This window comes from Anastrepha ludens, chromosome 2, assembly GCF_028408465.1.
Source record: "Anastrepha ludens isolate Willacy chromosome 2, idAnaLude1.1, whole genome shotgun sequence".
Taxonomy (NCBI): Eukaryota; Metazoa; Arthropoda; class Insecta; order Diptera; family Tephritidae; genus Anastrepha; species Anastrepha ludens.
In genome coordinates this window covers 34,223,496-34,249,960 of record NC_071498.1, presented here as the reverse complement: position 1 = coordinate 34,249,960, position 26,465 = coordinate 34,223,496, and the positions used below count along the sequence as shown (strand labels likewise).

The 26,465-nt window shown below is 34.4% G+C and overlaps 1 protein-coding gene across 2 annotated transcripts; it reads left to right on the top strand.

Annotated features, from left to right (window-relative positions):
• Positions 1-72: 72 nt before the first annotated feature.
• On the top strand, positions 73-26,206 carry LOC128868258 (uncharacterized). Of its 2 annotated transcripts, XM_054110131.1 has the most exons (4): positions 9,311-9,446; positions 9,522-9,596; positions 9,938-10,127; positions 25,104-26,206. In XM_054110131.1, exons 1-4 carry the CDS (start codon positions 9,365-9,367, stop codon positions 26,056-26,058), a joined length of 1,302 nt encoding a protein of 433 aa, XP_053966106.1. In that variant the 5' UTR covers positions 9,311-9,364; the 3' UTR covers positions 26,059-26,206. The 2 variants fall into 2 exon arrangements, with proteins under 2 accessions (XP_053966115.1, XP_053966106.1); XM_054110140.1 differs by lacking the exons at positions 9,311-9,446; positions 9,522-9,596 and adding an exon at positions 73-163.
• The last annotated feature ends 259 nt before the right edge of the window (positions 26,207-26,465 follow it).

Sequence of the window (26,465 nt, the reverse complement as noted above, 5' to 3'; positions counted from 1 at the left end):
ACCAACGAATATCGAAGATCGAATGCAACTCATAATAGGGGCCAAAATTTTATGTCACTTCTGTTAGTAGCATTGCAATCTTAACAGTTCACAGTTCTCAGTTTTCATTTGCAGATCAGACGTATAATGTTCGCGCAGTAGCTGCAGCAGATAAATATTATTGGTAAGTGTTTGTGAGCATATCGCACCCTAAATACAAAAGGGTCACGACTCAAAATGTACTTCTGCTCAAATATGAACGAGACGTTATCAATAAAACCGTCCGCGGATGACATATGGCAAAAATAAATTTTTTGTTTTCTGGTAGGACTGTTATAAGCTTACACGGCAAATTTCAGCGTGATATGTCACATAGTTTGTTTTCTGTGCTACTGTAAACAAGTCAAGCTCGAGTGTGGAAAATTTTGAGTTGTGCCCCTTTTGTATTTAGGGTGCGATATATTTTGACCTATGCAGCAGAATTGGACCTCTCGGATTGTCACTGCGTTGAAAACTCTAGCACAGAGACTAATTGGCAAGTTTTGCCAATTTATTTTTTTCTCAATCAATTTTAACTTTTTTCTAATGAAAATACAGTTCTTTCTTCTACAAAAACCACATAAATCCAAGTTTCGAACTTTGTGTAAATTAAAAAAAAAGAAGTGCAACAAATTCATCAAAATTCTACGCCTTTTAATCAGAGTTTTTTTATTTTGGGATATGGGGTTTTAATGGGGAATTTTTGTGCAATAAGTACCAAGTTTCAGGCGCTCAAAAACTGTCTTGATATATAGGACTTACATTTAAGCTTATCCTCTGCATATCCCTACAAAAGTATGAAGCTATTTATTTATTATAATTTAACAATTTTCTCTATCGTTTATGCATATCTTTGCTGTTTAAGCTGACGCAATACTTGCAGCGGCTAAAGAAGAAAAATTATAGCGACGTTTATTACATATATATGCCTGTATGTACGTGCACGTATACGAGGGTCGTTTGAAAAGTCCCTCGTCTAACGCTATTCTAGTTTGTTGATCCCTTCCGAATATTAGAATTTGTGCAATTCTGAAAGATAGCCATTGCCATTCTGCAATCACCTCCTCAGATTTTTCTTTTCTTTTTCAACTAAATTTTCACAATTTGGAAACAATTCATGGCGTTAAACGGTTCACAGAGTTTGCCATTCTCAGCTGTCGAACTATAGTTATCGATATCGATAGTTCTCATGCAGCTAAAAAACACCCGAAATATAGGAAGCAAAATGTTAGATTTGAGATTGCGACGCCATCTGTTATGATTTTCATGGATTTCTCAAGCCACCCTCGTACATGCATACATACATGTTGACATGTAGTGAAGTTAACGAAAAGATTTCTAGTTACAAATTAAGGCTTCGGCTACACTTGAAACAAAAAAGGAAGAAATGCGAAAGTGCAAGTGATGTTAAGAAAAACTATACATAAATACATATATATCTACATACATATAAAGTTCAAGTAAAAGTAAGCATGCTTACGTATAGTTGCGTGTGTAAGCGTATAATGTTTAGTTTTTTTTTTAAATAAGACTGTTTTAGTAGATTAACATTGTAATTAAGCCAAAACTAACTAAATTAATTGTACATTAAATGTTCACAAATTTCTCTCCGAAGAACAAAAAAACGCGAGCAGCTATTGGCGTTGAAAATGTTATTAGTGAAAAATATTAAAATATTATTAAAAATGAGAATTATATGATGCGAAAAATCTACCAAAAAAATCAAATAAAAAAACAACAAATAACTATAAGTGAAAAAGTTTAAAAACAAATATTTAAAAAAAAAATACACATCAAATAGCTTCTAATTAAAAAAGTAAGCTTAAAAACATGCAGCGTAATTTAGGAAAAAATAAATTCTTGGCTAAAGCTGATGATTGTTAAAGAAAAAACTTTAACGATTTAAGATATTAAAACTTACATACTTACATATGCATACAAATTCGGTAACTCAAGACACATATGTATATATATAGGTATATGTATACATATGTATATATCTTTTTTTTCATAATTAGCGAAAGCAAACAAACGGTTAACGACAGTCGGGTTTATTTTGTTCTTGGGGAAAGCCTCTCACTCTCACAGCATTCCTCAAAATGTATGTGGAGAGCTTAATGGGTTTATGTTGTTCTTGGGGAAAGCCTCTCACTCTCACAACATTCCCCAAAATGTTATGGAGTGCTTAATGACGCAACCACAACAAATAAAACAAACCGTAATAAATGGTATGCTCTTCGGCATCCATGAGCTGAGTACTTCGGCAACGTTTATTTTGAGAATCGGGTGTCTTTACTTTTACCAATACTTTATTTGCAATCTGGACGTACTTTATTTAAAAAAGAGCTGATTTTGAATGACTCCAGGGTGCGTCAATTTGGAAAGTAAGCAAGCCTAAAAAGCAATTAATTGATAAAGCATTACTGAATAGCATTTCTGGACATCAGCAGCGTAAATACATTCATCACGCTTTAACCCTTTTAATACCGAGCGAAAGCGTACCTCTCCGAAGAGTACCGGGGGTCGAATCGGCGAATATGCAGAGGTTTGCAAAAATGCGCATTAAAACGAGAGTAGGAGTGATATTAACATAATTTATAGAGCAGTATATTGGGAAATAAACGGAGAATATTAAAATTATGTTGCGATATTTATTGAAAATTGAATCTTTCCAAAAACTTACCAACAAAACTGACAACATTTTTCGCTGCTAATTGTGTTTCTATGAAAATGTTGTCGGCTTTTGAACACTGACTGCACGTTAGATGGATCAAGAAAGGCTGAACAAGATTTTAGGCTCGCCGTATCGATGGACGCGGGCCACTTGAGTATTCTGAAAACTATCGGAAACATCGTAAAGATTGCGATTACGTTGCAGAGAAACTATCCCGTGTTGATGGATATCCGAGGGATATCTCGAGTCCCGTTACTACTTCAACACTCTAACATATACAGATCCTCCGCTCTAATCAGCATAAGAGATACCAAAATAACCATTTTTTCATTTGTTGTTGCGACGAATATGAACCCTTTTAACATTTTATAAAGATATTTTGAAGCACAGAGATTTTGAGATGCACTTTTAGCAAGTGCACAACGCTAAGATATATCGGTCTAAAAGGGTTAATGCTGTTGTAGTACCGACTTATTTTGTGTACTGTTAGCCAGCACTGAGGGCAAGAAAAATGCTTATTTGCGATTTGACGCTGAGTGAATGCATGATTTCGTACATTGTAACTAATGCGGTAATGCAGTCGATCAGCGTCCAGATCCTCGCAATGTCTTTGCTCGACACAAAGCAAGTGCCCTGTCGATTTGCCTTCACCCAAGCACTGATTCTTACTCAATGATTCATACTAAGTACAATTTTCAATTTAATGTCTAGTACTGAGTACTTCTGAATACTTTTCAGTATCCAGTACCGAGTACTGATGACTCTTTTTAGATTTGGATACTTACTACTTTAAGTATCGATTCTGTACAACTAGTTCGTGTTGTCTATTTTTTCGCTTTTCCATGTAAGTCCCAATTTACATACAGAGACATCTGGAAGGAAGACACTGGAAATTCTTTTTTGATGTTTCATTCGGGTTCACACAGAAAAAAATTTTTTTTGGCCACTTTTATTGTTTTTGACGTTTACTTCTTTAGCATCTTCTGGTTCGGATATTTTCTACAAGCCGCGAAATCACATGTAAAGCTCGTAACAGTTTCTTAAATATTTCAATGCAGATGGCAAACTAAATCGGTTAAATTATCAATCGTTTTTTTTTTATTTACATATTAATATTGTATATATAAATTTTTGTACTTGAATAAAAAAAAATTGTATTAAAAATGCTTCACTTAAAATTAACTTGGATATCTAAAGATATGGAAAAAAAATTAAATTCAACATAAACATTTTCCATTAAATCATACCTACTTTACTAGCAAAAATCATCCTGTATTTCCCAAGCAGCGTTTTGATGTTTGTCATCGTTGATTTTTCTCATTTGATTGGAAACCAACACAGAACTCAGAACTTTCTCTCACAAAAGAAGAAAACAAATGAAGCAACTGTCTAAAATTATTTTGCAATTTTAAGTTTGACAATACGAATAAGAAGCACAAAGCGTGTAGACAGAATGGGAGACTAAATTCCATCTCTCTTCCCTGTCCGTCCTTCTCCCACGAATAAAATGTTCCCCTTCCAAATATTTGCGAATGTAACAAAATCCTATCTCTATTCCCTGTCCGTCCCTCTCCCACGAACAAAATGTTCCCCTTCCAAATGTGTCCGTGCGTAAATCGGCCGGCACTAAGCAACTCTCCTTTCCATATACATAAGTGTCGCTAGTTCGCCGTTGCTTCCCTTTTTCGATAGCTCGAAACTAGTAATGAATTCGACAAATGAGCACTGTTTCGGAAGCAATGTTAAATTCGGTATGTTATGTCACTCTCGCAACGGTCGATAGGACATATTGGCGCAGCACTCCGGAGAGCCTACGTTCGATTTTTGGCTTTTAAAATTTCGATTTTTTTCTTCAATGATTGTACTTTAATGTATAAATTTACATATTACTAAAAAAAATTGTGAAATAACAGCTTTTTTATTGAATTTGAAAAAGTCCTCTTCATCTTCCAAATTGACTCAAGTCACAATTTTTGCCAAATTAGGCGAGAACGGCGATTGTTGCGTATTTTTTTCTACGTGGACATTGTCACACTGCGAAGGCAGGGGAGGTTATTTTACTCACTCAATGATTGAAGGTAGTTGAAAAAGAAAATAATTAAGTAGCTACATATATTTCGATGAAGAAGTTATAATACGAATTGCAGCAAAAGTCGAATGGCTAACATGGCTGCTAATGTTACTAAGTGGTGTCTTTTTTGTATCACTACAAAGCACACCCACCGACTTTTGGCAGAGCAACTTAGGCGTGTGTCGCTTTAACTCTTTCTTTATGTCAACCAGTAAATTTTTGAGTTATAATGCAATATTTAAACTTCCGTTTGAGCACCCGGGTCTGGTTGAGACCGGTTTTTTCGATTTTGAAATTTATTGAATTTAACATATTTCTGTTATAGCTAACGGCTTGAGTTTCCAGGTAGCTTCCGATTTATTTTCTATCGATTTATGGATATAACCTTCTAAAAGGGATCCTCAAACAGGACAAAAAAAAGGCCAGAGCGTGGTGCTCAATCGAAGGTTAAAAATAAATTGTCCAACGGAGGGTTTAAAATGCCAATTACAGCGATAGTTAGAAGATTTATTCTAATAAGAGTTGATAAAAAAAATTATTTATGAAAATTCAGCAATATTCAGCAATTAAACGCAAATTCTGCCCAAAATAATTAAGTAGTTTTGTCAAAAGTCTACAGATATAATACTTAAATCAGTTAAACTACGCTTTACGAACGTTCGTTATAACAGCAGAGCTTCAACAACCGAACACGGATATTATAGCTGTATTTGTCAATGGTCAATGATCGGGATCTGGAAAATTTTTTTATAGAGATCTGATTCAATTTATGATCCGTTCTGTTCGTTTTGTTTTTCGTAATTAGTTTGGCTGCACAGACTTTTGAAATTGCTAGCACTGGCAAGTGAATGTACAAGGTGGCGCAAAATTAATCATCCTATCGGAAAATACTTATATAATTTTTGAAAATGGCGTCGTACGTCAAACATACTTGACACTTGTGCACTAGACAGCTGCAGTATACAAACAGACAAGTAACGGAGCGCAGTGAAGATCACCATAAAAATTTGCAACACTCAAATACATTTTTTTATTTAGCCAAAAAAGTTGTTCAAAAACAAAATTGGATGATTAATTTTGCGCCACCTTGTTGTGGTATAAAAATTCGTAAGCATATCTTTTAATGTAAATTCGTTCAAAAATCATTAAACACATTCAACATTACCGAACAATCCAAATGAGAAAGCCACATTAGGGGTATCCCTGAATAATTTTTTACAAGAACACAGACAGCGAAGCAAATAGCAAAGTTTATCCTTGTCAACTTCACATGAAAGAATTAAACAAATGAAAAATATCACCGAAAGCTTGTAATAGTTGGATAAGCTACAGTGTGGCCGAGAGCTCTTTGAATATAAGCATCTTTTTTTGCTTTATTAAACAAATTTTTTCTCTCATAAAGTAACCCGCTTTCATGAAACAATAAATCAGATTTGCATATTATTACAATAAGATACAAATAAAAATGATTAATTTATATTAAATGCGTAATTTACGCCATTTTTATATACAGATTCGTAATTTTCGTTTTTTTGTAAATAATCATAATTTTAAAATTTTTCATTACTTATAATTAAAATTAAATACCAAACACATTTTTTATGCTTTTAATATAATATATGTATGTATTTACTTACAAATGGATATGTTTATGCGGGCAAATGCCCGTAAATGGAATTGTACTAACGCATACATGCATGCATACATACATATAAATAAATAGTCTGCCATAGAACAGCAATGATAAATTTAATAAAATAAGCGCTAATAATACAAGTAAATATAAATTATTATATTATTATGAAATGTAGCAAAATATTTATAGTAAAAAAATCTAATACTAATAATGCAATGATAAATATTAAATGAATAAAGAAATAAAATAAATTCTAACAAATAAATCAACAAAGACAGTTTCATTGGAGACCGTTTCATTGGAGAAAAAGATAGTTTGTATGCCCTTTAGTTTTATTTCATACTCCAGCGCTTCTAAGCTACATAACATATTTTTGGGCGCATTAATTTAGCTGTCACATGATGTTGAATGTTCCATCAAATTTGTTCGAATGAAGTTCCAACCGATTCACGCCGAATTTAGTTGCAGCATGTTGGCTCGCAATTCGGTTGCGTTTGATTGTATGATAGTGGTGTTACTTTGTTTAACGAATTTTTGGGCTCGTTGTGCTATAGAATTAATTTTAATTCATTCTAGTACAAATTTATATATTGTAATTTGTCCTTAAAATGATTTATCCTGATATTCCATCCTTTTTCCCGATATTTGAACATATTCACCCTGTGAATTTCAACTTCTTACTGAAAACTGTGTGTATTTCTGCAATGAGAATTGTTTCGTGCCGTTTTAGTGGACATTTGGTAAAAAAGTATTTTTACATCTGAGTAAAATTTTTGGTAAACTTTTCTTAGCCTTTCTTTTCTACAGAATCAGTTTCTTGAAATTTGGATTTTTTTTACCAACCTTTGAATTGTCGACTCATTCGGACGATTATTTTAGTAAAAATAGTAATTTTGCGATATGTTGTGCTTTCTTCTTCGCGTAAAATTGTACAACTGTCTACAAGACAAATGACAAAAATGACATAAAAGTCAGTTACTGCCAAGGAATTATTCACTAGTGACATCAAGGCGGCACTTTTGAAATTTTTAGTTTTCACCTCCAACAATTCAAACGCCGATATCAGCGAACCTGACGAAATATTTCAATGTGACTCTAAATGTGCTCTAAAATGTTCTCACATGACCAGCTACCTATGTCTCTATTCTAACCTATCTCTTTCTCTCCTTTTCTCCTCGAGTGTCTACCCTTTTACTTTACAGAGCATCGAAAGCAATGAGCTTTTTAACTTGAGTGTTTTACCATTCTCTCGCTGCCTCTTGGCTCGCTTTTTTCAAATTTCATTTCAAACTCTAGAAAGTTGTGCTTTTACGTCTCTTAGGTATGATTTTGGTGTACCCAAACATTATTGAAATTAGTTTCCAATCAACATTACAAGTATTAACAAAAATATGTAGTGTGAATAAATTATTGTGTAGTAAATATTAAATATAATAAAAAAAAAAAATTAAAACAAAAATGGTATCAGCATAGTAATATCCCGAAATGGTTTATGAATAGATACATTAAATTTTATTATTTCCCTATGAAAATAAACTAAGGCAATGTAATTATATTAGGTAAGTTTAGGCTGAAGCAGTTGTCCACTATGTGACCCATTCGCGCGCGTGAACGGCGAATGAAAATTGAGCTATCAAAGGATGAGATGAGAGCTGATGGTAGCAAATTCGGTAAGACAAATAAGTTTTAACAGGAAATTCGCGATCCTCACCGGACATTTCTGTTTTAATAGAGCTCTTTTAACATAATCTATAGAAGCTGTAGGGGATGTGGGGTAACTTTATGAAAAAATTATAAAATCGTATAAAAGCTTAAGTCACTCAAAAGTGGGGTGAAGTTATAAATTTACAGTAACTAAAGATTTTCATCTTAAAAGTACAAAATCCATTCTTATTTTCCATTTTTTTTATTTAAGTGGTTATGTGCAGTTTGAAGGCCGAAAAAACGCGAATTTTCCATAATTTTTCTAAGAAAACCTTTAATTTATTGATCTAAAAATTTGTGCACATATTATGCTGTCTTTTAACTGTATTTAAAGACTTAGTATTAGTAAAAATATTTATTTGGAAAGGAGCTACGGCTGATATACGGGAGCTGCTCTCAAAAAAGACGTTTTGCGGTGACCACTATATCTCTGATCTGGATCCTCTGAAACTAAAAAACCAAACAGATTTCGTCATGTTAAATCTAGTAATTAATCGAAGGAATAAGCAAAATAAATTTGTTCGACAAAATGGTGGTTTCTCAAAAAAAAAAAATCGATTTTTGACCAACATTTTGGTCTTAAAATGTTTATAATAAAACAAAAATATTTATCGGTGAGGAAAAATCTTCGATTATTTACTAAAAAATATATTGAAGAAGCTCGTGTTAAAGTTTGAGACTAATCGGTGTAACCGTTTTCGTGTGATGTTGGTCACCACCTTTGAAAACACCATTTTGAGAAAAACGCGTTTAAAGTTTGCTTTGTATTTTCAAGCACAGTTTTTCCAATTTTCGTGTAAAATCGAAAATATTCACCGGAACGATATTAAATTTTCTGCGAGTATTCATAAATATATGTACATTAAGAAAAGAAAATATGTGAAAAAAATCGATTTTTTGAAAATTCTAACTATATATAACCCCTTAAAGGTGAACCAACTGTAAATAATTAACCAACTAACAAGAATAATCGCTGACTGCCTTGGTATTCGGCAACATTTGTTTATTAATTTATTAAATTTGTATTGCTACGTCTACATGAAAAACGTAGGTCATTACTCGTGTCCACCAAACCTAACCCGAATGTAGGAAACAAATTTGGTTCGATGTTGCGTTGCAACAAAATGTTGCAATCTGATTGTCCATATATAAAATTAAGTTTTTCTAAAGTTTCTCTACTCTCTCATTGGCAGTGATGTTATTGCTCAAATCGTTTAGTGAATTAAAAATAGAGCCAACTAAACTATAATAAGAAAGATAAATGGCCCGAAGACTGGGTTTGAATCACATAATATCCACAGAGTCGACGAATGGAATGGACGCCAGTGAACTGCCAAACAGCTGTAAATCAAGAAAAATCAATTAAATAAACCTACTGGCTTTTTTACCGAGATTTACAAAAATTTAATATTGAATAGCTCTAATGGACACAGATGTAGGAAGAGAGACAAATTCGGCAACAGAAAATATGTTCAATTCGGATACGTATGTATGTAAGTGTATTTATATGAAATAGAAGATAAAGAAAACAAAAATCCAAGCAGCGGCAAGCGTGATGGCACTTTCTCCAAATAAATTCGTGTACTGATGACTATGCAGTTGCTTATGAGGTTAGCTTGCTTAGTTCACACACACATCCACACACACACATTCAATACAGCGCGTAGAGAACTTTTGTTTACATTCGAGCGTTTGTTTTGTTTTGTTTGTGTTTGTAATGAATGGACGTGTATCATTGTGCACATGTTGAAATATATGTAACTGCTCATCCAAACTTGTCAGCCAGTATAGTTTTCATGTGAATATTCATTTAACTTCATTTGGATTTTTGTAGCCGAAGCGAGTGCAATGGACTGCGCCAGCGTTAATAAAGATAGTAAGGATGAAGTTGAGAGACGGGACGGTACAGAAGATCCGGATGCACAGGCCTATTTGAATCATTTGCTGCATGATGGTGCGCTGGAAGGTGACAGTGGGGCGCCATTGGAAATGCCGCCATGGTACGATGAGAAATTATTTAGAAAGTGAGTACAAAACAAGTGCTAAAGTAAGGGAAATAAGACTTCTTTACCCAAAAAAGTTAACTACTTCCATTTTCGATGTGCAATGGAATATATTACGAGTATGTAACTGTAATCACAGTAATATATGGGCATACATACCATATATAGGGGTACTCGAACCAATTTCCTTAATTTGGCGGCGGTCTGTTAGTTGACAATTCGGCAAATGTGTTTTGCTGTGAGCGAATTTTGTAACTAATTTTTGTCACTTTGGTAATGTGCAAAAAAAATCAGAAGCCGAAATACAGAGAGAAAGCAAAAATTATGAATAAATTAATAAACAGCGCTGCAGAGCAAGTTACTTTGATTGAAGATAAATCAGTTTGTATACATCAATTAATTGCATAAAAATCAACTAACGATGCACTTCCGTTGGATTTACAAAAACAAAAATAGATGTACGTAAAACTTTCAAGTAACATAGCAACGAGCTCGTTGTTAAGGCTTCTAATGTGGTTTTACAACTAGCAATGCATGTGTGTCAGCTACAGTCTGTCTAATAGAAGCGTATTCGGCAAAATTCATACTTGAAGTTCCGTTATAAAAAAATGTAAATGTTGTGCAATTTGTTAGTTATGTGAGAAATTTAGAAAGCGTACGTTGTTGTTACAAAATGAGTTCCGCGTATAAAAAACGAGTGCAGTGTCCCTACGTACACACCCTAACATTAGGGTCCGGAAATGTCACGCGCATATGAAGCAAAAAATTTGAGTAATCGAAGACGTTCATGAATAAATGGGTGCAACGGTATGCCGAAGTTAAAAACGTTGAAGACTTCCCCCACACTTAGCAAATCACGAAAAAACTGCTTAGGTTCTGCATCATTTTCAACCTTAGAAAGCGTGGCAGATCAAAAAATTGGCAGCCTACTTAAATTATCTAAACTGTGCTTATTAAAAACAAAATATATGTAATATAAAGTTCTTAACTCTCCATACAAACACTTGGTAGCACTATGGACGAATTTCTGGTATATGTGCGATCTACGGGATTAGCCAAGTCTAACCTAACCTAACCGCGAACGAGCACAAAAGCAAAATACCTCTCCAAAGTTCAGAAGATCATTGATTTGTTTGCGACAAACCCGAATTATCGTTACTTGAAGCTGAAGCAGTTTTAAGGAAAAGTGGTGTTAATGTATCCAAAGACACGATTCGAGGTCGTTTATGTGTAGAAGACTTCAAATTCCGGATCACACATGGAAAAAAGATTTGCGTGGACTAAGAATAATTTAAAATGGAAATAAATGAACGTAATATTCAAGGATGAATATTCCTTTTCGGCGAACAATTTCATACGCCGCTCCTGGTCTACTGCTGATAATCGACAACTTCCACGAAGTTAAGATTCATATTTGGGACTGCTTCTCCGAAAAAGGATTTGGTCGTTTATTTGTGTTTACCGCCAATTTGAATGCAGTTTTGAAGAATAAAATTTACCAAAAATCATTACTTCCGTCAGCTGCGAAGATGCTTGGAAGCACTCGCCAACCGTGGATTTTACAAGCAGACAACGAACACAACAAAAGTCGAAGCTGCAGGTGTGTGGTGTGGAAACAGTGAAATGGAATTGTAATGTTGAATTGACCAATACAGTCACCTGATGCCAACGCTATTGCAAATGTTTGGACAATGGTTAAGCAAAATCCCAAAGGAAAACAAATATGGGTCTCAAAAAATTCGGCTAATTTGGAGTCGATTACCGCCACAACTTGCGTAGAAATTAACAGAAAGTATGACACGAAGATGTAAAGCCATTATAGCTAATGGTGGCAACTAAAAATTTTATTGCGTATAATGACACATGGTGTGAAAAGTCCAGGGCCTAACACATTGATAGAACTAGTTTTATTGCATTCACCCATTTTTAGTTAGTACAGACCTTAAAAAGGCAGCTGTTAAAATATCATTATGTTCTATTCATTAGTTTGTGAGTTATTGTGCTAGGAGTGACGTTACTTTTGTTATTTTCAAAACAATGGATCAAAAAGAATTTTTAATTTAGAATGCTTCTTGATGGGGAAAAATACCGTTCAAATGAAGGAATGGCTTGAAAAGTGTTATGGGGACTCCGCTCAATCAGAAACAACAATAAAACAATGGTTTGCTGACTTCAAACGCAGTCCACGTCCAAATGAGGCGGTAACACCAAAAGTTTTAAAAAAATACCACATAATCGTTTTGAATTACCGAAAGTGAAGGTGAGTGGATTAGCTGACATTGTAGAAATATCAAAAAGCGTGCTGGCGTTATATTGCATGAGCATTTCATTATGAGAAAATTTTATTCAAAGTGGGTGTCGCGTTTGCTAATTGTTGACCAAAATCAAGAACCTGTTGATGATTTCGAGCTGTGTTTAGCCATGTATGAACGTAATATACCGAAATGTTTGCTTTGATATGTGGCAATTGATGAAACATGGATCCATAACTTCACTCCGTAATCAAAACGTTCGGCATCCGAGTGGGCAGCAACTGGTGAACCTCGTCCAAAGCGCCTGGAAGCACAACAATCGGCTGGAAGGTTATGGTCTCGGTATTTTGAGATGTGTGTGGTGTAATATTCATCGACAAAGAAACAAATTTTGTTTCATCAAGACAACGCACAAGTTTCACAAGTCAATCAAAACAATGGCAAAACTACATGAATTGAACTCCAAATTGCTCCCACATCCACCGTATTCACCATTTGGCTCCCAGCGACTACTGGCTGTTCGCAGATCTAAAAAATGCTCGCTGGTCAGAAATTTTGCTCGAATGAAGAGGCTATCGCTTAAACTGAGGCCTATTTTGTGCTGAAATGATTGCGTTGTTCTTAATGAAAGTTAATAATTAAGCTATTTTGAACAAAAACGTGTTTTCTCTGTTAGGCCCAGGACTTTTCAGCCCATGTGTTAAATATTATAATGCAGTGTGTTAGAATCGCATTGGTCAAATAGTTACTATGTTATAGGAGTCACGCTTCTATTAGACAGACTGTATGTATGAAGTGCACGTAAAAAACGATTTCACTTGTCGCGCTTGAATACTTTTGTAAATATAGTTAATTGGACAATGAAGCAGGCCAAAAACATGCAACAAATAATAACAATCGGTTGAAATCCGTTTCGCCACACAATTGGATGATTAAGATTTACATTTCACGTTTCTCACCGCCGAGTAAACACGGGGCGCGGCAAGAAAATAATTGCTATGTATGATGGTTGCCAATTTTTCGATCATGTATACACTTCGAAATCTCAAAAGAAATGACAAAAATCGTCATCCTCGCCACGCACACGCAACCAAGGCGAATCTATGCAAGGTGGTGGCATTCGAGCAACAACAACATTTTTTTAAATTCGAACTGTCAAGGGAAAGAGAATAGAAGAATGGAACGAATGGCAAATATATAGAATTAGTTGGTTGAGCATTCACAACACAACAACAATTTTCCGTCATTCCGTTTTACTGGCATTTCTAAACCAAAGGCGAGGAAAGAGATATGCCTTGCACGCAACCGATTACAAAAAAAACAAAAAATGTTGAAGTTAGGATGTCAGCACAAAATGTAATGACGAAAAGTCCTTCCATTCGCACCATAGTCGTATGCTTCTAGCTCCAACTGCTAGACTGTTCAACGTAGTTCTTCTTTTCCTTTTCATTCTTTTCTCGTGACATTCTAATGTACAAGAGGTTATTATTGGTCTAGTGCCACCACCTTTAATGAATTTGCCTTGATATGTCCCAAACCACGCCAAACACACGTCGATCGGTTTTTCTCAATTTCAACCGATTGCTAAGATTTGTTGCATGTTTGTGGCCCACTTTATAGGGGGCTTTCAAAATCACAAGTATGATTGAAACTGTATTGTTTTCAAATGCTAAAGAATTTTGTAAATTCCAAAAAATGTGCGCGTGCACTTTATTATGGTAAAATTCAAAGAGCTATAATTATTATTATATTAATATTATTATGGTAAAATTCAAAGAGCTAGAAAAATGGGGTTTAGGCAAATGAAACAACTATTCAAATATTTTATTTGATTACTTTTATAATTTACAAATAAAAGTTATGCGTGAAAACAATAAGAAGCAACCGTACGTATGAGATAATAAAATAGTATTTAATACGCTAATAAGAGAAGAATGATAACATCACGCGAGTCAGCAATCTGTTGGAAAATATATATATGTATGTCTTACGACTTGTTTATTCACTTGCAGCTCAAATACAATTGAATTTTATATTTGTGGTACAAAGTAATAGAGTTACATAGCTCAAGCGGAAAAACAGAGTTGCATGAATATAAGCGTTGTACGCACGATTCCATTTCAACACAATCGAGTAAGCAAAGTATATCTTAGCCTTAGTCCAAGGTACTGAGAATGAGCGAAACCGGTGTATAATCAAAAAATGTGATGTTTAAATGAAGAAAAACTATATGAAATCGGTTTAAAAGATGAATCCGAAGGTGGAAATGATAGTATTAATAAAGGGCGATCAGATTCTAAGAATTTTTTCCAAGAGTTTTTTTGACAGATCACGCGTTACTACTGTCAAAATAAATACATAATTTTTTTCAATATTCATTAACATTTCATCATGACCTACGTCTCAACTATGTTTACAAAGCATACAATTTTATTACGAAAATCGACGAAAATTGTTCATCGTGCGCTCAGGCCAACTTATGGTGTACAGCGAGGAGGTCCATTTTTGGCTTAATGGCTACGCCAATAAACAAAATTGCTATATTGAAGAGCCGCCCGAAGCCATTACATCCATTGAAAACAACGAAAACAATCGTTTGGTGCGGCCTATAGACTGGAGGAATCATCGGCCCATATTACTTCAAAGACGAGGCTGGCACTAATGTGAATGGCAAATGCTATAGCGGCATGATAAACGATTTTTTGATGTCGGAAATTGAAGCCCGTGATCTCCACAGCACATGGTTCCAAGAAGACGACGGATGACACTACTTACCATACAGCTCATGAAACAATAGATTCACTACGTCGTCGTTTCGGTGAGCAGTTTATCTCTCGTCTCGGACCAGTGGATGGATCACCAAGATCGTGTGATATCGCACCTTTGGACTTTTATATGTGGAGGTATGTAAAGTCTAAATGCTTTGTGGATAAACCAGATTCAATTGAGGCACTGGAAGCCCACATTACTAAATTTATTCAGGAGATATCGACCGAAGTCCTTCAGCCACTCATTCAAAATTGGTGTTTACGGATGGCCGAATTGCAGTTGCGGCCAACATTTGAAAGGGATAACCTTTAAAAAATAAATGTCATGAATGATTCTGCACAAAAATAATAAAGATTGCCCAATCAATTTGAATTTTCGTTATTTTATTTCAGTTTAAAATTCGATACCTCTAAATTGATTAAAGGGTGATCAAGTATTACTCGAAATATGATACGAGCTGCTAAATTTTTATAATACATGTACTTATAAAAATTTAAAAATACAAACTAAAAAAGTGAAATGGGCTACGAATTTCTTTTAATTTAATGTAAGTCGTTAATGTGTCATGCATTAAAACTGCTCAAGTGAAAGTTTCACACTTCTATAATATATCATATCTTTGAGTGGCTCTATAGCCCTCGCGCGCATTTGTTAGCAGGTGTTTGAGATAAAGTATGTATATAAACTGACAAGTCACACACTTCGTTGGAAGTTACGTATTGCGAAAACACATCTATTGCGCAGCCAATTAACCCATTGGCATTGGCGGCCCAACACCCACAGATAATTCCTTTACGTTATTAAATTTTCAACAATAGTAATAAAAAATATAAGTATCTCTTATATAGAGCTAATAACCTTTAATCAGAGTCATTACATTTCATAGCATTATAAATTTTCATATAGCGTTATGATCTTTAACTTATAGAAATTAAAAAAAAATGTTTGATATGATTTTGTCGTAGAATGATCGTATACTGTCAGAGTAGGTTATCACTGATCTATGTAAGTATCAACAAACTAGTTACGTATTAAAAAAAAGTAGTTAGCACGAGTTTGCACATTTGATTTAAAACTGAAAGCTTTAAGCTTTTATTTGCCAATAACACTTTTTCTAGAAATATCAAAGGGAATTTTATAGTGAGCTACATATGTATATATATATGTACATAGCTCAAAAGGCGACTTGATGGAAAAATTACTTCACCGGTTGGAAGCACCAATACATTCTTGAACTAATTGGCTAACAGAAATTTCCACGTCATTTACATATCAAAGGTGAAATTTTTCTATTTCTTAGCAAACTTTAAACGTTCCTTTCGATACCTTTCGCTATTTTTTTTATTGTTCAATAATCTTTTAACTGATGTTAAGGGGGTAGTATGGTTAATTCGGTGTAAAACAAGCATATTTTTCGAAATTTTTTTTGTCGACACAGTTGATTTATTCAAAATTTTAAAATTACTTCATTATAAAGTCATATTTAAAGAATATTGTGTGAAATTTTCATTGATTTTTATGAAGAAATGAGTTGGTGGCAGCGAATCTTCGCGGACGTCTCATAAAAAAGTTTTATTGCGGTGTCCCTCAGAACTCATTACTGGATCAACTAAAATCAAAAAACCAAATTGATTTCATCAGCTAATAAAGTTTCGCAGGTAACAACGTCGAATTTTTTTTTTTTTTTTTTTTTAAAGCGCTTTGAAGTCAAAACACCGATTTTTCATAAAAAAAACTTGAAAACTTTGTAGTTTTAAAATATGACAAAATTTAAAAAAAAAAAAACTCGACGTCATTACCTCGTGAATAAAGTAAAGAAACAAAAAAACCAAATTTGAAAAGAATCGGTGCAGTAGATATGAATCTACAGTGGACACCGACCGTAAAAAAGGCAAGTGTGAGAAAAACGCGTTTAAAGATTTGTGAAGATTTTTACAGCGTGAAATCCGGTTGGAGAGATAGATACTTAATCCTTTGTGTCTTTGTCAATTTTACTCTAATGCACTTCAAACTTTCACACAATAATCTTAAGATGTTATAGAATAATTTAAAAAAAAAAAAAAAAAAACAAATGAAAAAAAAAAAATACCATACTACCCCCTTAACTCTGCATTGGAACCGTAACCGAACCAAGGCTCAAGCAGCTGGGCTAAATTGATACCACTAACACACAACAGACACTGGTTTCATGCAACAACTGTGGGTTTCGTGGTCTGGGCCGTTAGGTATTGAAGCGTAGTCGCCTCAACCCCACATCTACACCTTCTACTAAATGTGTCTTAACATCTGTCATATTCGTCCGATTTTCTCATGTGGGCTCCTTGCTGTCTTATCTTTTTATTTTGAAAATGACATCAAGCAAATCGGATACCTGAATTCGCGCAAGCAAATGGCGCGGTAAAATGAAAATTGAGTTGTCAGACTACGAAATAACATGACTGATGTTACGCCAGTGGTCGCGAAAATTACAGCCAGACAGTGAAATTCGCGGTCTCCACCCAACAATGTTTCTGCTTTAACAGAGGTTTTTTAACATAAGGCGCATTTAGCCACTTCTCTACCCGATATATCTGCGCTCTGCTCACTTGACTTGGGATTCACCACTTCTCTGCTTGCTATTTTTGGGCTCTGCTCACTTGTGGAAAAATTTGCATGTAAAAGCAAATACAAAGTTATCGAGAAGTCGCCGCTAGCGAGTAGTGTTGTACCTCATACAACAGGTAAAACTCACAATTTTCAATGCTGCCAACTCCATTTCAAAAGAGTTTCATTAGACCGCGAATTCTCTTTTGGTATTGCCCGTCGTGTTCATCCTCTTTGGCTTAGTTATTAGTCTAAAGTCAACAACTACATTGGGAACGAAAAGAACACAAAAAGGTGTTGACAGAGCGCGAGCATCAAACGCGGTCTTACTAATCCTTATTAAGTGCTCCCAAGCAAAAGTTATTTTTTGGTAGCTTTTTCTAGTACCACCAATATTTGTTTATTGCTGATGATGCTGCTTCATCTATGCGCCACTTGCTAACACTAGGCGAATCGAAGAAGGTGCAGATGTGGGTGGTATGCGTTAGAATTAGAGAGCGACTGAACAGCGATTTTTAAGACCAAACCGAACATTTTCGAGAACCCAAGTAATAAACGGTCACACACAATTTAAAAATACAGTAACTTTATTAATAAAAAAGTATTGTACATAAATAAGTTTCAATCACATAAATTTCAGCCCATACCTATGTTTGTAACAATAACAAAAAATTACCTATTTTTACATAAATTTTAACATGTACAAGGTGTCCCAATATTAGTTTTATTTTTTTTAATAACTTTTTTACTAAATAAAAAAAATTATTTTGAATGGGCTTAAAGCCCGCGTTTAATAATTTATATAAAAACGTATGTACGTACATGCGAAAGAAAGTAGCTTTATAAAAATTTGGCATCTACGCTCATGCAAAACAAAATTTAAAATTTCTAAAACGCAATGCACCGATCAACATTTCCAACAAGTTTAGCATCTTAAATTCTTGTTTTTTAACTTTTTATGTGGAAGAAAATTCTTTTTCATATGTATGTATGTGTATTCGAATTAAAGAGCAGATAGAAGGGCTTGTGTAATTCATAATCGAATTTAGTTGATATGAAATGTCATCACTACTTTGGTTATGAATAAAATTCAGTTATTAAAACATAGTGAATTGAAAAATATCGTTTACTAGCCTTAACCCGCGGCCCCGCTCGCGTAGAAGTAGTTTTGAGGGATTTAGGATATGTATATAAAAGAATATGTATATAAAAGAATATAAATAAAGAAGAAAAAGAAATAAAATAAAAACAACCAATCAGAAAACTATCAAGCAAAATTATTTTTATTAATTTTCTATCTCAAACCGTTTTTGAACTTTGCATTTGGGTCATAGTTGAATAGCTTATGCGGATTATGAAGTGTAGAGTGTGCTATAAATAGTGGGAAATAGGAAAAACTAAGATTTTTTAGATTAAATTTAAGCAAATATTCGATTATTATTGACGAATGAGAGTGGTGGCGCGGCCTGGGGGCTGTGGGAAGGGAGTTCCATCATAAAAGCATGCCTATAACCTTCATTGGGTGAAAATATGAATGTATAACAATTTTTACGTCATTTGGTGTTGTCGTTTCGAAGTGATGCACGGACAATGTACAGACATTCACCTTTATAGTATAGATAGAATAATAAGAAAGTCTTCCCTAAGAAAAAAGAAATTAATTACTTTTAGCATATCATTATTCTCGTAATAAGAATAGAAGTAATTATTTTTTTAATCTTTAAATTTGAAAAACTTGCCTTTATCGGCATAATCGAAATGAAAATTAAGTCAGAGCCAACTATGAAGATGTCATAGTGAAACAATCTCAGTAGAATAAAGGAAAATAGAAATAGAATAAGAAAAAGAAAAATTATTCAATTAGAATTCACTGCGATTACTTTATATTATGAATATGCAAAGCCACACATCATAAATTTTGTGAAACTCGTAAATTTGATTGATATCATTTTTATGAGCTAAAATAGTCGACTGCTTGTGCGTGACTGCCTGTGAGTGGTATTAATTTATTTTTTTTCTTAAAACGTTCGCCCACTTGGCAGACTTTGACCAGCCACCGAATGCATTTCTGCAATGGAAAATTCTCATAAAAACCGTTTGCCATACAGGAAAGGTGTAGGTCAATGCATTTAGTGAGAGAAGGACAAAATGCGCACCGCAAATTGGAGGGAAGCTCAGCCAAACACATAACAAAGGCTATAGCAAAAATTATAAAGGGTGGTTAAATTTCAAGGGCCGATGTTGAATGTGAACCACACGTAAACGTCAACGACACCTTTTGAAAGAAAAGGGGTACGTCGATAAGCCAGCAACAATTCAAAAGCTAAAGGATGAGATAATTCGGCACATTAACGACATAGAACCTCAATTATGCCTCAGCGTCATCGAAAATTTGGACCGTAGGTCCAATTTGCCATGTAGGTGTGCCGCCGAGGCCATTTGACCGATATTTTGATCCATACGTAATTGAGCTATACCAATATTATCATAAAAAAAGAGAAATGACAATAATTTTCTAAAAAAAATGTATTTTAATAAACACCGGCTCTTAAAACTTAACCACCCTTTATAAGTACAGACATACTGTGGGCGTCTATTATTTATCTATTTTGTAATTTCAATTATTGTTTTATAAAATTAGAGTTCATACCGCAACAAAAACCATATAAAAAGCAAAGTTGCGAACTTTGTATAAAATTTGTGAAAATTCGGCAAATCTTTATCAAAATTTCAAACTTTTTACTTAGAATTTTTAGAAAAATTTCGTATAAGCGTTTTCTATATCACTGAATTCTGGTATTAGTGGTTAAAAACTGCGCTAGTTTTTGGCATATTTTCTGCTGACGGTGTTGGGTGTTTTCTTTCAAGCAGACAAGAACTTTCAAAACTAAGTTTGGTTTTTTCACAACTTGAAAAATGACGAAATTCCTTAATCTATAAAATTTTTCCTTATTTTATTCTGAGTACAAAGTTCGAAACTTTGCTTTATATGGTTTTTGCTGTACTATGAACTATATTTTTATAAAAAAGAAACAATTGGAATGGTTTATGCAATCCCCTTCTTCTTCTTCTTGATTGGTGCGATAACCGCTTGCTCGATTTTGGCCGAGTTTAACATAGCGCCCCAGTCGTATCCTTTTCGTGCTAACCGGCGCTAGTTGGACACACTAAGGGAAGCCAAGTCCTTCTCCATCGAATCTTTCCAACGCAGGGAAAGGCTTCCTCTTTCTCTACTACCACCAGTTGGTACCGCATTGAATACTTTTAGAGCCGGAGCGTTTGCATCCATGCGGACGATATTACCTAGCCAACGGAGCCGCTGCGCTATGTCTATGTCGCCGTAAAACTCATACAGCCCATGATTCCATCGAATGCGATACTAGCCATCGCTAACGTGCAAAGGTCCAAAAATCGTCCAAAGAATCTTTCTCTCAAACACTCCAAGGGACACCATCGGATATTGTCGTCGTCCAAGCTTCTGCGTCATATACGTCCTCACATGATGAGAGTCTTGTAGAATGGGATCCTGCAATAAGCTCCTCATTTGAATATAATATTTTTTCCGCCAGCAATTTTTTCAAATTGGGGAAAAAATAGTTGTCCGAGAGATCCGAGGGAGCCTAGTCTGGAGAATGAGGGGGATGTGAAACAAGTTCGAATCGTATTTCCATTAAAGGAAAAGTACATTTTTCTCATGGGAATTCAATGGTAATTTTCAAAGAGTTGGAGGTACGAGAAAATTTAAATAAAAATAAATAAAAAATAGGTGTCTAATTTTTTGGTCATAGAACAAGTTTAGTGGGCACCAAAAACACAAAACAATAAATATTTCGGACATCCTAATATTGACAAAAATTGACTCTTTGGTGCGATTTATAGTATTTCGGCATCATCGGCCCTTATTTCGAAGTGGGGAAGAAGACACCATTTCCATAAATAATTTTTATTAAAGAGCGACGTGAATCGGCTTTCTGCAGACAGAGGTCGACAACATCGATATATCCGTGCTGTAATTCAACAAGGCGGCGCTACATGCCATATAACCGACACAACACTTAAAGTTGTAAAGCAGAAATTTGATGGCTTAGTGTAGGGACGGGCAGCAGCGTGGCACGCTCGCAGCAGAGCGTGCTAGCAAAGTGCTAGATGGGGGGGTGACAAACTTACATTAGAAGGGTAAGCAATAGGCGTGTACGTATATTAATCACTTCTGAGCAACGCATATGTGTTTGTAAAAAAGAGAGTGAAGCTTTGCCAACAGCAAAGTTACCAGATAAGGGGACTTCATTCCATGTTAAGGGATTTCGAAGTGTTGATCGTTCATATGAAATAATAAAATGCTTTTGTTTTTTTTTATTGGAAACGCTTCTTTGAATATTAACATCATCTTTGCAAATTTCTATTTTATTTACTTTTATAATTTTTGTAACCAAGAAGCATAGGCGATTATATAATCAAGAAGTTTGAACATTCGCATGTCAAAGTTTCATAGTTGCTAAACTATGTGGAGATAAATTTGTACTGACAAATCGGTGTATATTTTTCTGAATGAAAAAATTGTCTTCGTTTACATATAAGTATGTATGTATATCGTATGTTTTTATATTAGTGCATTTTTTTTTAAAGAATGCTGGTCACAACAGCGAACAGTAATCTCAACCAGCCATCTTTTATTTAAACAATGGATGTTATACATTTTATTTTGTTAAAAAGGACAATTTATATTGTACATGTTTCCATTAAAAAAAATAGAGGATTTTTTCAAAAAACATTGAGGAAATTATCATAGCAGAGTGGGTATTCTTGGTGAGTACTTAGTTGCTCTCAAATTCAAATCACTCGCATATGGCAATGCGCACAGTATGACAAAATACACAAAAATTATTAGAGAAATTTGTTTGCATCCGCTCATGGATTTCGCACCATCGGTGGCAACGCAAACCACTCTTCGTCATGATACACCCATACGTTCAGTACATTCATTAACACATTGAAATAAATCTTCACCTTTAGTCGTCCCTGTCACTGGAATAATGTCCAAAAGTTCTTCACATATATTTAGGTGGGCATCAACTCCTCGGATAAAAATCGCTAATTGGGCTATGTCGGATATATCTGTACTTTTGTCAATTGCCAATGAAATCGCTGTGAATGATTTTATACGCTCTTTTAACTGCGATTCTGTAATTTCCGCCATTTCATCTACTCGTCTGCTTATAGTTCTACGAGATAAGGGGACAAAATTCCTACTGCTTTTAATATACAAAACTTCACCAATTCGCCATCCGGAAATGCTCGATTCTCACGAACAAGGTTTAACGCGATTTCATAAGTTGCACGCTTTGCATCTACAACGTAATCTTCGCTTTCCTAAGAAATTAAAAAAAAAAATTTGAATAATTTGAATTTTTCCGACCTTCTGTAATTTGGCACATCGAATCGGGCTCTTCGTTTAGACTTAAGGATTTGTATATACTTTTCCTTTCTTTTCCTACATATTCATCATAATCACTCCTGTGCAGCTCATAATGTCTCTTTATGTTAAAAACCTTACACACCACACGTTTTTCACATACAAGGCATTGTGATTCTCCGTCTACATATTTGCATAAAAAAGTTACACTCCACTTCGGATTCAAATTTAACAATGTTCTTTTATTTGAGGACATGCTGAACCAAATGTTTTATATTTAATATTTTATTTAACTTTGTTTATCTAAATTAAAAGTTAAAACAGAGTAATATATTACACATTAGAAATAAATTTAGGTTTTTGTCGGCAGTTGAACACTGTGCACTTTGTTTTGACGTTCGCCGCTTCAAATTTTTAAATAGAATTTTCAGCACTTTCACTGCATCTACACCATACAAATACACTTAATATTAGTGGTTTTTTATGCGACAATAATATGTAACTTACGGTCTCAAAAAATATCGTCGAAAAATGAAGAAATCACGAAAAAACTGATTTTATTTATGAAATGTCAAAACTCATGAGTAAGAGTTGCCGCAGTTGTTAAATGTGGGAATCAATTTTGGGTATTGTTGATTTTATTATTCATAATTTATATACATAAGTATATACTCTTAGTTGTTTATTTTTATTTGCAGTTGTGCATATCAGAGTGTATTGGATTTAGATGGGCGAAATTAGTTATCAATCACGTCCACTTTTTGTGAAAAATAAAAGAAAAAATGGTATCATTCAGTAGCTAAAAATTCTGAAACATTCGACAAACTTCGGTAGCTGAAGAGAGTTTTCAGTTTTATAAAGTAATTTGCTAAAAAAAATATAAAATATATAAAAAATATATCCGATCTCAAAAACCATTTAAGTAATCATAACATAAGTGTGAATAATTTACAGATTCGTCAGTATATGCAGTGATCAATATTATTGAAGATTTAACTGTTCCAATATGTAAGATTTTAATTTAATCTCAAATGAAATATTTTCAGAGGTCTTAACTTTCTTTACATCTAGCAATTAAAAAACAGTATTACGCGAACTTTTTTAATTCATTATTATAATGGAAAGTGTAATATGTATTAAATTTAGTTATTGAAGAAAAATGTACCAAAAAAACCTATTTTTTTTTTAATTTGTTGATATGAAGTTAAAAGTTGGCATCCATGGTAAAAATTCAAGAATAATTGCTCTATCATTCAGGGTACAAACACAGACACAACTCGCTCAATTTTTCTGTTTCTTCCCTGTGCTTTGTTATCCCCCTTCACCTAGCACTTTTACGCACGCAGATGCACACGCTGCTGCACAGTGCAAATGTGCTGAGTTTGCCCATCACTAGCTTAGTGGGTCAAACTGGCGCCGGTTAGAACGAGAAAGAAACTACTGGATCACTTTGTTATTGCAGTAATCGCGCTTGTTATTGCAGTTATCGCGCCAATTAAGAATATTTATTATACATACATACAGGATACATTTTTATTACCCACAACATTCTTGATTTATTAAAATTTATTTTCGCACCGTTCATATCACCTTATAAAATAGTCACCGTGCCAAATGTGTTTAAATAATAAAATAGAAAATACTATTAACATGTTACCGTTATAAATAGATGAAATTGGTGCAAACCTTGGAATGTTGCGATGCCAAATCAGGCAATGCGGAGTTGCGATTTTTGGTCAAACAAAAAATCCTTGACAAATGTACTTCACTATTTCGTTTAGTGTATTTCAACATTCAATATTTTATTTTTCTTTTGTCTACAGCTAGACAGTTATATGACCGTCAGTTCTTTCATACATATCTACATATATATGTACTTTTTATGAGAAAACATCTGATGCACACTTCATTTTCTACAGTTTTTTATCAATTGCCATGAAAATTGCTAAAAAAAAATGTTAAATTTTCCTTCCATTTCAGAGGTCAAGTTTACATGAATACATATCGCTTCATCATGACCGCGGGCATGCTATACGGACTAGTCGCCGTCCTTGCGATTCCTTCCATACTTCGTGTGCTTATTTGTACGCGTCAATCATCCACCTGTGCCACAGCTTTTCGCCGCTATGCCCGTACAATTCTGCACACCAACGCATGGTATGATTTTTCACCATCCGAAGCCAACTCGAAATTTTGGACCAGCTTACGTGCGGTACGCAAAGCGCATTCAAAATCTAGTAGGGCATGTGACAAACTAGGCGCAGGACTAATCACGCAAAAAGATCTCGCTTTAACGCAATTTGGTTTTATTGGATATGCGACGCTAGGTGCGCCACGCGTGCAACTATACGATGACGAGTTCTTGGAGAGTACGGTGCATATGTGGCGAGTGCTGGGCTACTTGATCGGCATTAAGGATGAATATAACATTTGTGGGCGCAATTGGTCTGAAACCAAGCCACGTCTGGAAATTGTGATGCGACGTGTATATGAACCGGCTTTAGAGAATACGAGTGCTGATTTCGAGCAGATGGCAAAGGTGTTTGTCGATGGATTGTGGCCAATAAATACGGCGCTCACCGTGGGGTCGGTGTTATTTTTTACAAAGCGATTGACTTATGTGAAAGGATACGAATACTATGAGTTCGATCATCGTCCCGGTGTCACAATCGATCCGAAACAGAAACTTTACTACTATGATTTGGGTTGGTATGATCGTTTTCTCGTTTCGTACGGCCTCTTTCTGGTGACATATCTATACAAGTTCAGCATTGTGCGTTGGTATCTCAACTTCCGCGTCCGGTTGAACAATTTGATTTCATATTACTTGCCATACGTTGCATTCTGGAAATTTGGTATTAAATATTCATATGTGCGCATCTTCACCAACGATGGCAATGAGAAGGACTTCGAGTTCCACTTGAAGGCAGAGTGAAATACTTTGCGAAAAATTACATGTAATAAAGTTATTTAAAATAGAAAAGCTTTGTATACCTATTGTATACTCGTGCATATGACGAGACATAAATGAGTGCTGAACAAAATTGTTAATAAAAACTAATTTAGTTTTGAATAACTTACAATTCCGCAGCAAAAAAGTGTTTTCAGCAGTAAAAGGTATGGGTGGTGCAAAATATTTTTTTTGTTTGCATTAAAGTAAATTGGCTCCCTCTAATTGAAGATATACATTTATTTATTTTTTAAGCCAAATGAACCAATTTCTTACCAACTGTAGAACAAATTTAATACCAAACAATAACTGGAAAAATTTTAAAATAACTACATAATAGACTACGGACAGCTCCACAAGGCAGGGAAGAGTCCAAATCAGGAACCTCATTT